At 30.9% G+C, this 16,367-nt stretch overlaps 1 protein-coding gene across 1 annotated transcript; it reads left to right on the top strand.

Annotated features, from left to right (window-relative positions):
* Nucleotides 1–667: 667 nt before the first annotated feature.
* On the top strand, nt 668–16,367 carry LOC111639763 (methyltransferase-like protein 7A; the record flags this gene model as incomplete). Its single annotated transcript, XM_023385701.1, has 4 exons — nt 668–1,185; nt 15,962–16,030; nt 16,101–16,190; nt 16,263–16,367. Coding segments are annotated over exons 1-4 (762 nt in total), but the record flags the coding sequence as incomplete, so codon positions are not given.

The following is a 16,367-nucleotide window of genomic DNA, read 5'->3' as shown; positions in this document are numbered from 1 at the left end:
CGACCAACTAACTAGCCAGTGTTCAGTAGTATTATTCACTCAGTCACTAGTATATTATCTTTATCATTTTATTCACGATTGACTATAATTAATTATCTAAATAAGTAGCTTCGTCATGCCTTTGTTATAATTTTCCATTACGAAACCTACAAGTGCATATCAAAGAAAATATGTATGATACAAACAGAAATATATAATAGAAAATTTACAAATATATAATCATATATATTATTACTACATATTTTAAATAATTTATACTTTATTTTCAGTTGTATTTGCATACTTTTGATAATAACAAAAGTAAATTACATTTCAAATAATTTCAATAATCCAATTCATAATATTTCAGGTGTACACTAACATATACAGGTTTTACTTATTAAATACATTAAACATTTGATTAATATTATAAATTACTTCGTACAGGCAACAAACAAGAACACCATCAGGAGAAAATCGTGTACCTGAATTTTGCAACTTGTTTTCAGTATTTTTTCCTTTTTTTTTAACAGTTTAAACTTATACAACAATTGAAATTGTTGTGGACTTTATTCTTATATAAACTGTTATATTTTATTATCCGATATAAAGTTCAAATATTTGTGATAATACTCGATAAGATTTTGCTTAAAATAACTTGTTCCCCATTGGCGTAGTAAGTAAATAGTTATACACTTTTAACAGAGAATGTCGTTGGTGTTTGGTATAATATTTACATTTATTTTGTTCTTGATTCTGTTGAAAACGTCAGAAAGGTGCAGTAAAATATGGTTTGCAAATTTTTACGAAATCGTTCTGTATTATATTATAGAGTTTTTTATCGGAAATCTAAGAAAACGTTGCTTACAAAATATAAAATTAGAAATTTCTAACGACCCAACACGTTCTCGTGAAGGTCGACTAAGAATTTTAGAAATAGGACCGGCGGGTGGAAGAAACTTTGCATTTTATCCCGATAACAGTTTGTTAACATTTGTGGATCCAAATGAATCTTTTCGAACGTTTTTCAATCGAAAGAAAGGTCAATTCGGAAGTCTTCATTTGGAGAATTTCTACTGTACTGGAGCAGAAGATATGAATGAAATAAAAGACGAAAGTGTGGATATTGTAGTAAGTACACTTGTACTTTGCTCGGTGCAAGACATGGAAAAGTCCTTAAAAGAGATCAAAAGAGTTTTGGTGAAAGTAAGTTTATTTTTTCTTAATTTCATAAATTACAAGTGTAAGATTTTAAACTACAATTTGTTTTTATTGTTTTTTTAGAGCGGGAAATACTATTATTTAGAACACGATAGAGACCCCAATCATTTGATTCGGTTCTCTCAAAAATTGATCGAACCTTGCTGGAGTCTTCTAAATCACAAATGTCATCTTACTCGACGTATCGGAAATTCCATCAAAAAAGCAGGTTTCAGTCAAGTGGTACAAAACAATTCTAGACCGTATTTCTTTATGTTTGTACCTCAGTATTTTATATACGGTATTGCTGTCAAATAGCACAACTAATGCATCACATTTTGAGATTATTCCTTACTAAGAAAAAATTGTCACGTATTAATAATATATGTTGATACAATAATTAAGATTTAAAAAAATGTTTTAATTTCTGTGATTATAGTTTTGTTTTCTATTGTGTTTTAAAACTCAATAGACTAAAGCCCGGTGCCGCGCAGTGAGTAATAGTAACATCGGGAAAAATACGCATTGAAAAATTGAGTTACAGTAGTAGGGGAGATCGGGGCAAGATCGGCATGTTGAGCTTTACTTAAATTTTGTGTAATAAATACTGCTGTAAACTGAAAAAAAAGCTTTGCATATTGTCTACTGGAATGTTACCTTACTATAGAACTGGTTAAAATTAGTTTGGAAATAAAAATAATTAAAATAATTACAACTTTACAAGAAGAGAGAAATTGACGAAGTTGCCCCGGGTATAGGGGCAAGATCGGCAACTTCTCTCTTTTTGTAAAGTTGTAATTATTTTAATTATTTTTATTAAAGTTGCCCCTGGTATAGGGGCAACAGTAATGGGGCAAGATAGGCACGTATATAAAATTATGTTATTAACAATGTATAAGTTGGAATTCACTATTAAAACAAAGAAATACAAATCCAACACCCATTTAATATTATTACAACGAAATGCAAGTTCAAAGACATATATACATGAATAACAAATGCAAACATGTTTTCATTTATCATCTGTTTGATTTTTATCCTTTGCTTCTAATGTGGCTTTATGTTGCCGATCTTACCCCGCTAGTCATGATTTCGAAACATTAAGTACAACCCTGAGAACAGAATGCCAAGCCACGATCTGGCCACGTGAATAAGTTGAAGTTACATCCTTCTAACAGGAAAAGTAACTTTCGTTATCATGGAATTATAACAAAACCTGCCAATTCAATATAAATGGAAAAAAAATATTATATGGAATTGAACGAAAATGAAAATTTGCTTGATAATTCAACTACGCTTGTTGGAGAACAATAAAAACACTACACTCAACAAGCCACCAATAAAACTCAACTGCCTAACCTATAACCAAAGTCTCCTTTTAATTTGTTTTTAAAAAAAAGCGCTTGACAAACTTGCCCCGCATGCCGAAGTTGCCCCGGTCTCCTTTATATAAAGTAATAAAACGAAAAAACATTTTATAGTGTCTAAAGACAATTTGCTCTATTCTACCCTTCGCCTACCTCAGCATGCCAGTGACTTAGAGTCCAAAACCACAGAACGTCCCTTCCTGCCTCATTAACTCATAACGAAAAGTTTTTCAAGTTTATCCACATATGTAATAAATAACAGCTAATTTTTCGTAGAAAATTTTATCGGGTGAAATTTCCACTTGGAAATTAGCCCATGTGTTTTCCCCTTATTTTTTCAATCCAATCCAACTGAAATAAACATTGAAAGCTCAATTATACTGTCAGATTATGCTAAATTTCAATAGTGGTAAAGATACAAATTCATGTTATAGTTATCTCAAAAATTTTGATTGTATCTTACTCTATTACATACTATAGCCCTCAAAATGCAATCGCATTGTCAGAAATGTATTATATATATCCCGTTCCAGTAACCGAGATACTCTATATATCCTGTATCCAAAGTAAAATCTTCACCAAGGTATTCAACGATATTATTAGAGCATTAACATTCAACTTGTTAATGCTCAAATAATGTTGTCTATGCAGTTCAATCTGCGCTCTATATTGCGAATGACAAGATAACGTTGTTATTTGTGGTATTTTCAATTAATATATCATCACACTTTTGAGATCTGTGTGAGACATTTCTTAATTCTAGTAATCCAGAGAATACAGAACGTAATAACTTCACCATCAGAAAAAGACAATGGCATTGTTATTAAAGCATTCAAAAATACTTTTTCTGATTCTAACGATATTGTAGCTAACAGTTAGTGAAAGAAATACTTACTCTGATTGGAAATCTCTTATTAACGTAAAATAATCCCTCAATAGAAAGTCTCAATGCCACTTTCCCGTATCTTTTTATGAAATTTACAATCTAAATGAAGACATATTAAATATATTATTGTTTTTTAATAGTTTAGCACAGTGTGATCATAACGAGTAGGTTCTCAGAAAGCTCTATTCAAATAACTGTTGACAAAATTTTAACCAAACTTGAACACATACTTTATCCGTTACGCGGTTTTGATTTTCGATTAAAAATTTTCATTACAATTCTGCTACTGGATTGTAAATTTCGCACTTGCGGTTGAGTTAAGAAGTGAAATTTCATTGACAAAATTTGAAACTACATACTCAAAACAATAAAGTTTGAAACTTTTTTGAGATTTGTCCAACAGTTTTTTTCTATTGTGTGATCTGAAAACCTGGTTTTTCTGATCATCCTGATCTTTTGTTAGTTATCAATGGACATACTTTTAACTTCGATTCCACCGACATATTGCAAGCCGCAAATTGACAAAGATCTTGAAATGTGTTCTCCATCTGAAAACAGAATAAAAGAACAAATGCAACATTGAATATCAAAGTTTTGAAAAAATTTATTTTAACATTTTTCTTACCGTAAATGCCAAACAGCTTACAAGAAAAGAACCAATGAAACATACGAATGTTAAAATAATAACCAATCCAAAAATAATGTATTTCAATGCTTTATTTAATTTTATAAACAGATATAAGTAATAGCTGAAGCTAGTTCCCCATACTACACTACCGTAGATAATAATAATTAGGAAATTCATTTTACTGTTGAATTGCGAAACAAATTTCCATAATTCTTCGTGATGATTCATGAAATCTTTTAGTTTCCATTCGTTTTTTCGTAATGACACCAATTCGTTTGACAGTTGTTGAAATTCGGCTACGAACACTAATATAAGTAGTCCAATTAATAATAGAACAAAAGCAATTCCTCCAATGGTATAACTTGTCCATAAAGTAAACTTTATGCTACAGAATAATGCTTCGTATTCAAAGTGCCTTGTTTTATGCCATAGTGGATATGAAACAAAAATATTTAGTAATGCCAAGCAAAAGATTAACATTACGACAATGAATGACACTATTATAGAAACATAATTGATTGCATTGTATGCTCTCTGACTTTGAAAAATATTATGCTTCAATGAAATTTGTAGAGAAAGTTTGTTATTTTTTATGAAAGTGAATGTCGAAGCACTAACAAGTGCTAAAATTATACCAACAATATTCATCACAGTGAATGATGTTCTGGCCATTGAATAAGAACCAGCGCAAAGTCCGATTAAAATATTTTGGCACATTACAATAAAAAACTGTGCCCAAGCAGAAAACTCAACAATGCTAAAATACCATTTCTTTGCTAACTTTTGAACAGTTGAAAGTGATCTTTCGACCTGACAATTGCATGGAATTTGAAGTTCCAATCCAAAGATCAATGCCAAATTTAGAATTGGTTTTAGGAAACAATTTAAACAAATCTCTCTTCGTAAATCTGAAGCCATTTTGGACATTTAGTTAATTAACCCTTAGTAGTTACATAACAAATCCTCAATATGTCTTTCACTAACATAAGTTAATTAAGTGATCGATTTTTAATGACAAACTCAATTTTCACTTTTTCAATGACCTATGAATCTTATTAATATATGCAACAATTTATAATTAATAATATAACCAAAGTCACATAATATTTTTACTTTAATCACAAGGAAATAGGTCAGTCCTGTTTCTACCACTTCGATCTTCTGTAGCATTATGTCTCATATAGAATTGAAAAAATTCCATATTACTCCAATATTTCTATGACAATGTAAACTTGCCTTAAAATTCTACATATATTAATTTAGCTACAAATTTCACGATATTTATTGGAAATTCTTATAATAGCTTGTATTAAACGTCATGTTTAATATCTGCCAGAAGATATCATCTTCATGTTTACGTAAGTTTCTTAAAATCGAAGTTAATGTTAATGGATTTCGTGCTGCATTTTACTATCATACACTTAACATGTTTGTTACGGTCATTTATGTAATGAATTAAATGCTAATGATTGCGTGTGTGTTCATTTAATAATTATAGATATTATAATTTAAAATCATAGTTACTAAAAGATGATATTGCTGAAGAGTATTGTTCCGATATTCACAATCGATTAGCTCTAAACACTGCTGGTAACACCTAAATACGTGCATCATAAAAGACCTCCCTGGAGATCCTAGTGGTCTTTTTTAATTTTAATGAAAATAATTTCTTAGTATTCACATTTAAGACGTGGCATTAATTTGATATTCATAAAGCTGTATTTTCTGAATACGCAAACTACTTTGAGCAATATAACTGGGTAACTTATGTTTGGAGATTAGTAGACATATACTAAATTTTGATGCAGAATAATTTATACATCCCATTTACTAATAACTTCTGTAGGAAAGAATGTCTCTAATGTGTTTAACTATCTAACAAATTGAGTAGATTTCAATTTGTAAACACATTACTCGAAAATGGATAGCCTTAATATTTAAAGTATGCATGTGAAATATGTAAGTGCTTCGTGTTTACTTCAATAATGGAAGTATAAGTGTATAAGAGATTTATGAAAATCTAAGAGGCGTTTAGAAAAGGAAATGAATTTCAGAAATTTTTGAGCCTATTCAGTTTCTAAAACTGAAAATTTAGAAACTGAATTTTAGTTCCATGAAATATAAAGTGTCAAAGTAAAACATGTAATTGCTAAATTAATTAATAAAGAACAGATATTAAATAAAGGAAGTCTAAGGAGCTTTTCAGAAAATTTTGATGTTCTTTGGATGTAAAAATTTACAAAATGTTTTATTTATTATATTTTTATTGTATATTTGTATATTGTATTATATTGTATTATTATATTGTATATTGTATATTTATTGTATGCGATTACTGCTAAGAAAAGAGTCTTGAATGTATTGTCACTTAAGACCTTGTTTCATAAATACGTTTCTGTGCAATTTGGATCCAGTTATGATTCGTAAGCGCGATTAAAGTCTCAACACATTTGAAAATAACAAATTCCTAAAAATATTCGATTTACAGAATTTATTTTTTATTGTTTTGATATGGCAAACGATTCCAAAATTCAGTAGTAATGCATTGTACATTAAGTGATAAGCATCGATGGTTATAATAAACTCCCAACAACCTTTAAATGACCAGTAAAATATTTAAATGTACTACAAACGTTTTCCACCGTTACTCCCGGTTTTCTTCAAGTCAAATGAGGGTCTTCGCGTTCATAATAGAGCTTCCAAGCATTAGAAATATTAATCGCATTTTCGGAGTTGATGGAATTGCCAAGACCCCACTTAACTTGAAGAAAACCGGAAATAACGGTCGAAACGATTATAGTACATTTAAATATTTTACTAGTCATTTAAAGGTTGTTGGGAGTTTATTGTATATTATACCAGTAGAGGAGAAGGTGGTATTATGGAACCCCAATTACATTTTAGTGAATTGTAAACAAGGTATCATAACTACACCCACATTTTTTGTGCGAAAAGTACCGGTAACTAGTAAACTAAATGTTCCTAATTGGATTTTTCGGTAGTGTAATTATAAGTATGGTTTTTGAAGGCTTTTGTACAAAAAGTCCGAAAGTAGGCTTAGAGAAAATCCGGTGGTAATATGGAACCTTACTGTATATTTTCAAAAAAAAAATGCTTTAATGTAGCCAAAAACAAATAGGAAAGGACAAATAATGTTAAATAATTACCAAATTATTTACTCCAATGTATTTTATCGCAAAAATGCTTTTATAATAGAAAAATATGACCTCCATCAACAATATATATTCCAGCAGCTCTTTTTCGATATTCTCAGGAAGAATTGGCTTTCTACCTAGTGTCTTTTTCACAAATTGCTCTGGAGGAATGTCTGCTTGCAAATAGAAAGTTCGGAGGAGTTGAGTTCCATATTACTGTAAAAGCACCAATGGGGTCCGTATTTCACGCATCGCCATCTCGAATTAACTTATGTCTGTCAAGACCAAAATTTAAAAAACGTGAACATCACACAGATTAATATGTACCCCTAAGTCTCTGGAACGGAATACATGCACCAGTGAACCTACAACTACACGATTTATATTTTAAAAATAATTAAATTCACTTAGCATTCAAAACTTGCGAATTTTGAAAAAAGCAAATTTGCTGATTAAATACGGACAATCGTTTAACTGAAGTAAAACGGGTTTTCCTCTCGCTATGGATGTCTGCCTAGTTCAGTTCAGCCACATTCCGCAACAGTTCGCCTTTATTATCAGTTCGAAATGAGGTGGTTCCATAATACCCGCAGTGTTCCATAATACCACCTTCTCCTCTAACTATAAACGAGTGTGGTTAACTTGTATACAAGGTATCGATGGTTATTTTGATTTCTGACCATTTTGATTGAGATCGTAAATGTTTATTCTTATTATCTATCATTATTAAGAAATGAACTATTTCCAGGCGAATCCTTACTGTGTATTAAACACATCGCATTATTCATGAGCAAGTTTATCTGTGCCTTTTGATTTTTTTTTTTGAAATCTTTGGTATTCATCGTTACCCAGAAAGAATTCTATTCGTGGCTTGTCAACGAGCTGACCACGTAAAGTCTTCTGAGATTTTTCACGTTTGTAACACTAAAATAGGGTCAATTTTGCATCAAAATCCTGTCGGGAAGCATTCCCTCTCAGCAGATTGTCCAAATGTCGTGTTGCTATAACCAAATAAACCTAACCAAAAGGAATTCGACAAATTTCATAAAAAAACTGTATGTAATTAAAAGAAACGATAAAAATTTGGCATTTAAATTGAAAGAACTCATGAAATATTATGAAGAAATGTGGACATTTTTTCTACAGTTCAACACCAAATTTAATTTCGTGTTAACTTGCTTATTTCAGTAACCTTTCAACTTTGATTTTCGTCTGTTATGCACTATTTTTCCAATCGTAAATTAAAGACACGATATCTTTTGTTGACATTGGTAATTGGAAATTTCTTATTTCGTTTGTATTTTAATTGGATGCTTTGTTCATCTCCATTCTCGGTAAATATCAATTAATGCGACAGTCTACCGATAGGAGCATTCGGAATCAAATCCAGGCGAGCAACATTTCAAGAATTTCAAATGGGAGATCTGTCTGATAAATTTACCAGTGAAAGAATGTCAAACCAGTTAACACGCTCCTGAGAACGGTTGATCACGTGGAATTCTCATATTTATACGTGTCTAACACTTAAACAAAGGCCAGTTTATATGGAAAATCTTCTCAGGAACATTTCTTTTTGGCAGATTGCCAAAAGGTTACGTTAATTTATTCCATCAATACAAATAAATCTAACCTTATCCCAGATATCTCGAGCTTAGTGCATATCACTGTCTTGTCTTATTCTCAAGGACTATAAACACAAGGTCTGGACACAGTATCGTGACGCATGTACTATACAAAGCTAGAAACACTGTACACACAACCTCAAAGGTTTGTAGAGTGTTTCTAGAGCGAATTTGTTTATTTGTTTTTCCATCTGAATTAGTTGAATTTCTTGACATCTAGTTTTTAATGATTTCGTATTCAGCACCGAATTGTAAAAATTCGTTACTCAAAAGTGCTCTGTTTGTCCTGTTTTCCAGCTAATAGATCCTTGAGATTGATGACTTAAAAGTTAATATAAGTAATAGTTTATTACTGATTACAATTATATAATTTCTTATTCCACAATAGTACATTAACTACAAAAAACATGGTCTGCTTACATTTTAGATGCTTATTTTAACAATGTTTTTAAGGCATTAAACAGTACTTTTTCAGATTTGAAAAAATATTTATCGCAGGATTTACATAATATTATCATAAGAAATATTCACTAATTAATTATTTTTAAAAAACATTTTATTTATATTAATTAAATTATTATTATTATTATTATATACTAATTATTGTAAAGAATCCTGCTATGTCAGATTTGTAATATAATAAGAAATATTTTAATAAATAGTGATTGCATGCTTAGAGGACTACAGAATATCCTCTTTTAGTTAATATTTGCAGTTAGCAGGAACAACAGCCATACAAGTTTACTTGAATATAATCAATAAGAAAAATTCAAGTAAAATTTAATGTATATTTTATAATTATTATTCCTTCAATAACTTTATATTTTTATAGAAATAATCTTATATCCTGCATATAATATCTTTTAACTGTGAATATGTTACATTTTCTGAAGTAGCAGTTTAAGTGAGATTGGAAAATACAGTGTCAGGTTACTAATAGAAATTTTTTTTAAATATTTTATGTTATTAGATCGAAACTAAAATCTAGTATATAAACTGCTCTAAATATGTAATACTTATTCTAAGATGTTTGTAGTATGAATCATTAGTGAATTTAATTAATCATGTTTAAATTACAACATTAAAATATAATTCTCAGATAAGTACTAGTCAATAAAATGTCTTTAATAAAGTTGTAGTTTTCTGACAGGTTGTATAACATGTTGTGTAACTTATTAAACGGAATAAATGTTATAATATGGATGTTATAAAGTTAAATGTTATAATGTTTGTGGACTTAAAACATACTTTAAAATTTAAAATAAAATACAGTAATTGAAATTTAAACTTTCATTCATTTAAATTATATTTCATGGTAATTGAAAGTAATATAACAATATTGCATATTGCATTTGCAACTTCATGATCATTTCATTATAAAATAAACAATAAATAAAGTTGATGTTTATACTTGTTGGTATTGTCTACTGTTTAATAAATTTTCATAAATATACTTATTTGATTATCTATAAAAATAATTAAATTTAGTTTATATGCACAACTTCCCTCATTTAGGAACCTTGTTATCTTTTGCAAACACTTTTGAAGTTTTACTTCAAATAATATATAAAATATCAGAGAAAACCTTTCTTTTCTGTTGATCTAATTTTAATTTAGAAAAATGAGCTTTTGTTTGCAGTTTGTGTAATTTAAACATTCGTGTAAATATAGAAAACTAAATATATTCTCATTTTAAGAAATATGTTCAAAGTTCTTCTCTAATTTTGCATTTCAAAACTAAACAAATTTATCCTCGAACTGTATTATACGAACCATTGACATAGCTTTTTATTTTAAAACTTATATAGTTAAAACGTTTAATTAATTATATGTCAGAGTAACCTCTAAATGAAAATATACACTATTTGAATTTTTAAAAGGAATTCTGTGGTTCGAACTCGAAGGAACGTGCAGTTTCCTGCACGTACAGTACATAGCATGAAATCTAGACCGTAACGTTGGAACTAAGGATCCAATATAGTGGCTCCATAGGGAACATTGGTGTCTTCACCTTCTGTTTATAGACATTGCTATTGTGGGCCTGGCCGATCCCACGATGGGTAGGGAAAAACACTCCGCTTATTGCATAATGAGTACGGATAAACTGCCCATAGAACGTAAAAATACAAAAATGATGGCATTAATTTAAATTTATTTCGAAAAGAATCAAATAAAATTATCGCTATTTATTCTTGAAGAAAAGTCATCATTCTTCGGATATTCAAGAATTTGACAAAAAGCGAAGTTTATGTTAGCTACAACAGATCGCCCCCCTCTGTGTGGGCACTAAGAAGGTGTTTTAATCATATCCGTCATGTTTTCAGCTAAAACCACAATAAGGACAATGTCATTTTACATATATTAATCAAATTTCAAAGCAAAGTGGTGTTACAAGCGTAGGACAGAAAAGCCTGAGACAATCTGCCTGTAGGTCTCTTGGGCCTTCTTAAAACGGCCCAAGAGACCTACGCAATGCTGCAACAAGCACATAATGATAGTGCATGGTTTAAAGAGTTTCGAGAAGACAGAGAGCCAAGTGTCTAAAAAGGCGAAACGGGAGCCTTGCAGTTACAGAAACAAACATCAATACAGCTGCCATCATCTTCCGTGAAAAACGACAAATTACAGTAAGATAATTCACTAAAGACTTGGAAAAATCACATGCGCATGTCACGTGTCGGTGCTCGATGGAAGCCACGTCCATTGACACCTGAGAATAATGTCATGCGAGTTAAAACGTGCACACTCGTGTGTCACTTCACCGATGGTGGAAAACTTTTTGCGGTCAATCGTCACTAGTGAGGATTTGTGGCTACAGCACAAATAGTTTTTTCAGTTCAGTTAATTTTTATTAACGTACAATTAGCGTACATTTCTGGTTCCGCATTGTATAGCTGAGAGTAAATTAGTGTGAGAGCGGCCGGGAATACAGGGTTTGGATTGCACTCTTGTATCACTTAATCGGCTAGATTAGCCTCAAAGTCAAAGGATGGCGATAATCGTGTTTATTAAAAAGGTGGAGACATACGATGATATAATTTGGTTTCCTGTCAGGATTCCGTACACCAGCTAAAGTAATTAGAATATGCGCCGTAACTCGCGTAAACAAAATCAAGAGGGGACGTCTGCATGAATCATAGAAGGGGCAATCGAGAGAAATCGACAAACTCATTTCTAAACAAAAACAAAACTATAATTTAATAAAACGATATAAAAATGGTTACATACTATAACATAACAATATTCAAGAAAAATGACTATAAAAGTCTTCAATTCTAGATTGACCTTAATCTTAAGGTATTCTACCTTCTGGATACGAGAGACAGAGTTTACAAAAGTACTATTATAATACCTCCATATTATTCTTGACTTGTAACGTTCCTGTCTTTTTGGGTCGAAGTTCAATCTATAAAAAATGGCACTAAGTTAGACTATAGAATATTGAATAATGTGTTGTTCACGAATTTTAGCAGTATCCTCTATTTATACTATTTTTCTCCTCCAATAGAGATTAAGGATTAAGATCATCTGACAATGATCTAATGCTTACTAAATCTGTAGTCCATCGAATGACTAACAACTTTTGAAGGAAGTAAATTTGTGAGAAAAAAAGTAAACTTTTTTTATTTATCTCTTTTTTGTTTTAATTGCTGTGGCGAAAATTCCTTTGAATTTGTAAAATATAATATGATTTCTTTTTACAATTAGTATAATAATAAAATCCCTTTAAAATCTCACACTAGTATAGGTAATAGTAATAGGTACAAAATTAATCATTTACAAAGATAGTACAAATTAAAATGAAATGAGAGTGAACAATAAATAGTTAACATATTTACAAAGTACAGTTACAGACAGTAGCTCGCTTTCTTACAGTAAAGTAGGTTTACCAAGTGGTCCTGTTATATTTGGTTGACAACGTGATGTGGTGAAAGATATAAAATACAGTACAATTTTACAGAATATTTAACTCTATTGCCCAGTTTACACAACAGGTAAGTAATTGTGGCAGAGGATTATTGTTCGGAACTGCAGAGAGCACTTGATATTGAAACATGTGTGAGATCCGGAATTTTTGTGACGAAATTCCCGCTCTTTTATTAACTAAAATGTTAATTAATTAAACTTTCGTTTATGTAACGCCCTAGAAGCAAAACCGATTTTTAGCTGGGCTTGTGTAAACTTTCCGGTCATAACTAGCAACATCCATTGTTCTCCGCAGAACTTGCATCTCGTCTTGCAAGAAAGTTTACAGTTAGCATCTAAATGTCGTCATTTGTTTTAGATCCCTGGAACACCTACAACCTTTAATTAACTCCTGAACATCCGATCACTTGGTGGAAATTCCCCACAAAACCTATAAAAGACCGTTCTTACCCTCTGTCGGGGGAGTCTACGAACGAACGCAGGACTAATGACATCGCGCCGACTTTCCGAACCCGCCGAATTCCGATCTCCGATGAACCTCGAATTGAATCTTCGCAAAAGTCGCGAAGTGTTTAAATTTGTGCTCCTGTGGATAATAGATTTGAACATTTAAGCGCCTCCCCGAATTAAACCGATCAAGGAACTCCGTAAAGAGGTATGAAAAGCGGGAAACTCTCTCTCGAGCATATTAGACGGTTTACCGCAATTTCTGTAGTCTTTGATTAATTCGCTTGGTTTAATAAATTGTTATTTTATTTATTATAAATATGGTAGACTCCTTTACTCGTTACGCACTTTACCTTATCGTCGAGCCCTAGCAACTCTCCATTCACTCGCCTGACGTATCATCCTGAATAGTGACAGAGGCGGGCGATTTCTAATTTCCCTCTGATTCACACATGTAACATTGTTTTGTCTTGCAGTGGTTGACACAAGTCTCAGTTACTGGTGGCAAAACAGGCGATAACCTCGTGCATTTTAACGAAGTTGTAAAACACTGTTTACATGTCTTTGTTTCTTAACAGGGCTGGATGTTGGCACGGCCAACGAATATTCAGTCTGGTCGCAGTCATTTCGATTGCAACCTTTCAGTTTCAAGACCTATATATTTGCAGAGATAGTGTTCAGCACCATTCTCTTCCCCGCAGATCGCACAGAGACCACAATGATCCAAAAGAGAAATACCCCAGTACAGTTTGAAAATCACCCTTCTCGACAATTCTGAAAAAGGGATTACAGGTTTCACAATGATCTAAACCATAGATAAGTGCTGAAAGCCAGCATGGTTTTAGGAAGCAACTCATACAAATTGTTTCTTCCAATCCAGAATACATGCTTCTTCTTTAGATCTGAAGTGTAGAATTACCAAGATGGAGAATTTTCAATAAGCAACTACACTGATTTCATTTAACTGATTTCGATTAATTTTAACAATTTAATTAATGAAAGTCAACAAATAAATTAATTTTATTCTTTCGCTTAGTGACCTTATCAGGATGTAAATTAGTTTATTTGGAAATATTATTTTACGAAATATTGTATTAATAGAACGAATATGCATTTCATTATACATTAATAAGATTTAAATGAATGGATTTAATTCAGAATAATTGCTTGATTGTTGTTAATAGAATATGTTGTCATATTTAATCAAACAATAACTAAACGATATTTGTATTAAGATTATAAATAATAGTAAGAAACATTACCGAAAATTACTTCTCAGAAAATATTTGTTTATTTTCGATATTTCTCATTTACTGTTTACGAAAGAAGTAAAACTTTTCTAACATGATTGCTGTTAAGTAAAATCTATTTATTGATCCACCATATCCAATTTAAAAAATACAAATGTAATCAATATCCAATTACATTCGTAAGATTAGATTTAAAAATACAAACAACTCCATGTTAAATGAAATATTCCTACTAAATCAATCACTTCCGATCGAAAATATGATACGAATTTCAATTTCATTTTGCAGATGTTCGAATGAATTGTAATAAATGTCAATAGCGAAAAAGAATAAAATTAATTTATTTGTTGATTTTCACTGATTAAATATTGATTAAATTGTTAAATTCAATCGAAATCATTTAAATGAAACCAGTGTAATTGCTTACTGAAAATTCTGCATCTTGGCAATTCTACACTTTAGATCTAAAGAAGAAGCATGTATTCTGGATTGGAAGAAACAATCTGTATGAGTTGCTTCCTAAAACCATGCTGGCTTTTAGCCCTTATCTATGGTTTAGATCCTTGCGAAACCTGTAAGTGTGACGACACAAATCCACCATTTATCAGCAAAATTAGAAAGAGATACATTCGGTTTGTAGAAATTAATCTTTGGAGACATGTCCTTCTGTTATTATGGCAAACAATTCCTGGTTTGGATGAAACAGCGCCTTGTTCTGGAATTTTTAACATAGTGAAGAAAGGAAAAACCATGATAAAAATTTTCTTTTTCCTAATGTATTTCTTTTCATCATTCGGTCTTTCTTTCGTTAATAGAAACAAAGTTAAACTATTGTTGAAATTAAGAAACAAGTATTTTCTTGAAAAAATGGTAACGGAAAAGAATGCATTAATCAACAATGTAGCATTGTTTGTTTCATGTTTTGTAAATTTCTTCTTTATCGCGTATCAGTATTTAACTATAGTCATTTCTTATCCAGCTCTGGTAAGCAAACAGAAATTTGAAGGTGAAGCTCTATTATGTACCGTGGAAATTAATCTATCCTTGTGTTATCTTGCTGGTGGAATCTTTTATGGCTTACTTCTTGGTGCATTGTGTTTTTTCGTTGCAGCTAAAGAATACGAAGAACTTTTAAATGAAATGTACGCAATTAGAAGAGACGACATAAATTTAGAACTGAAACTGAAAAATTTCATGATGCAACACGAAGATCTTTGGGTTTTCATAGAACAGTTTAACACAAAACACAATTATTTATTTGTGATTATTTACTTTGGTATCCTTTGGGCAACGAGTTTTGTATATTATGCTTTTCTTTTCTTAGAAATATTCGAAAATATTAAATATTTGTTATTCGTATTATTAATCATCTGCACATTCATTTGTGTAATCTGTGGTTGTCTCTTATGCTCTCTTGCATTTACGGTAAAAAAACTTTTATTATTTAATATAATTGTTACAATATTTTGTTTCATTTGAACATATTTGTATAATTTGTAGATGCAAAATGCCTTCCAAGACATTCGGCAACTTGCAGATTGCAGTTTACAACTTGAACAGAAGCTAAAAGTAGGGATGACGAGTTGCTGATGGTTATTAATTTCTTAAAAGCCTTTATCAAAAATTAATTATTTTACAGATAATTGACTTTATGAAGAGATTTGGAAAGTTTCCATTGAGACTGTCCTTGGCTGGTTTTTATCACATTGACAAGAAGATCATTCTGAGGGTTAGTTTAGTTTTTAGTTTATTAACGTGTATTTTTTGGTCACGTATTGTATTAATATTATTTTTTTTGCAGATGGCAAGTACACTTCATTCTGTTTTCTCAGGATTAGTGAAGTTGAAACGTGTTACTAGAATTAAAACCAACTGTACTGAAGTACTAAAATCAAATTATACTGAA

The sequence above is a fragment of the Centruroides sculpturatus genome, unplaced genomic scaffold (genome assembly GCF_000671375.1).
Source record: "Centruroides sculpturatus isolate CEXI.00-Female unplaced genomic scaffold, Cexi_2.0 scaffold1247, whole genome shotgun sequence".
In the NCBI taxonomy this organism is placed as follows: domain Eukaryota; kingdom Metazoa; phylum Arthropoda; class Arachnida; order Scorpiones; family Buthidae; genus Centruroides; species Centruroides sculpturatus.
The sequence above is the reverse complement of the archived record's forward strand: the minus strand, read 5'-3'. Positions and strand labels throughout refer to the sequence as shown.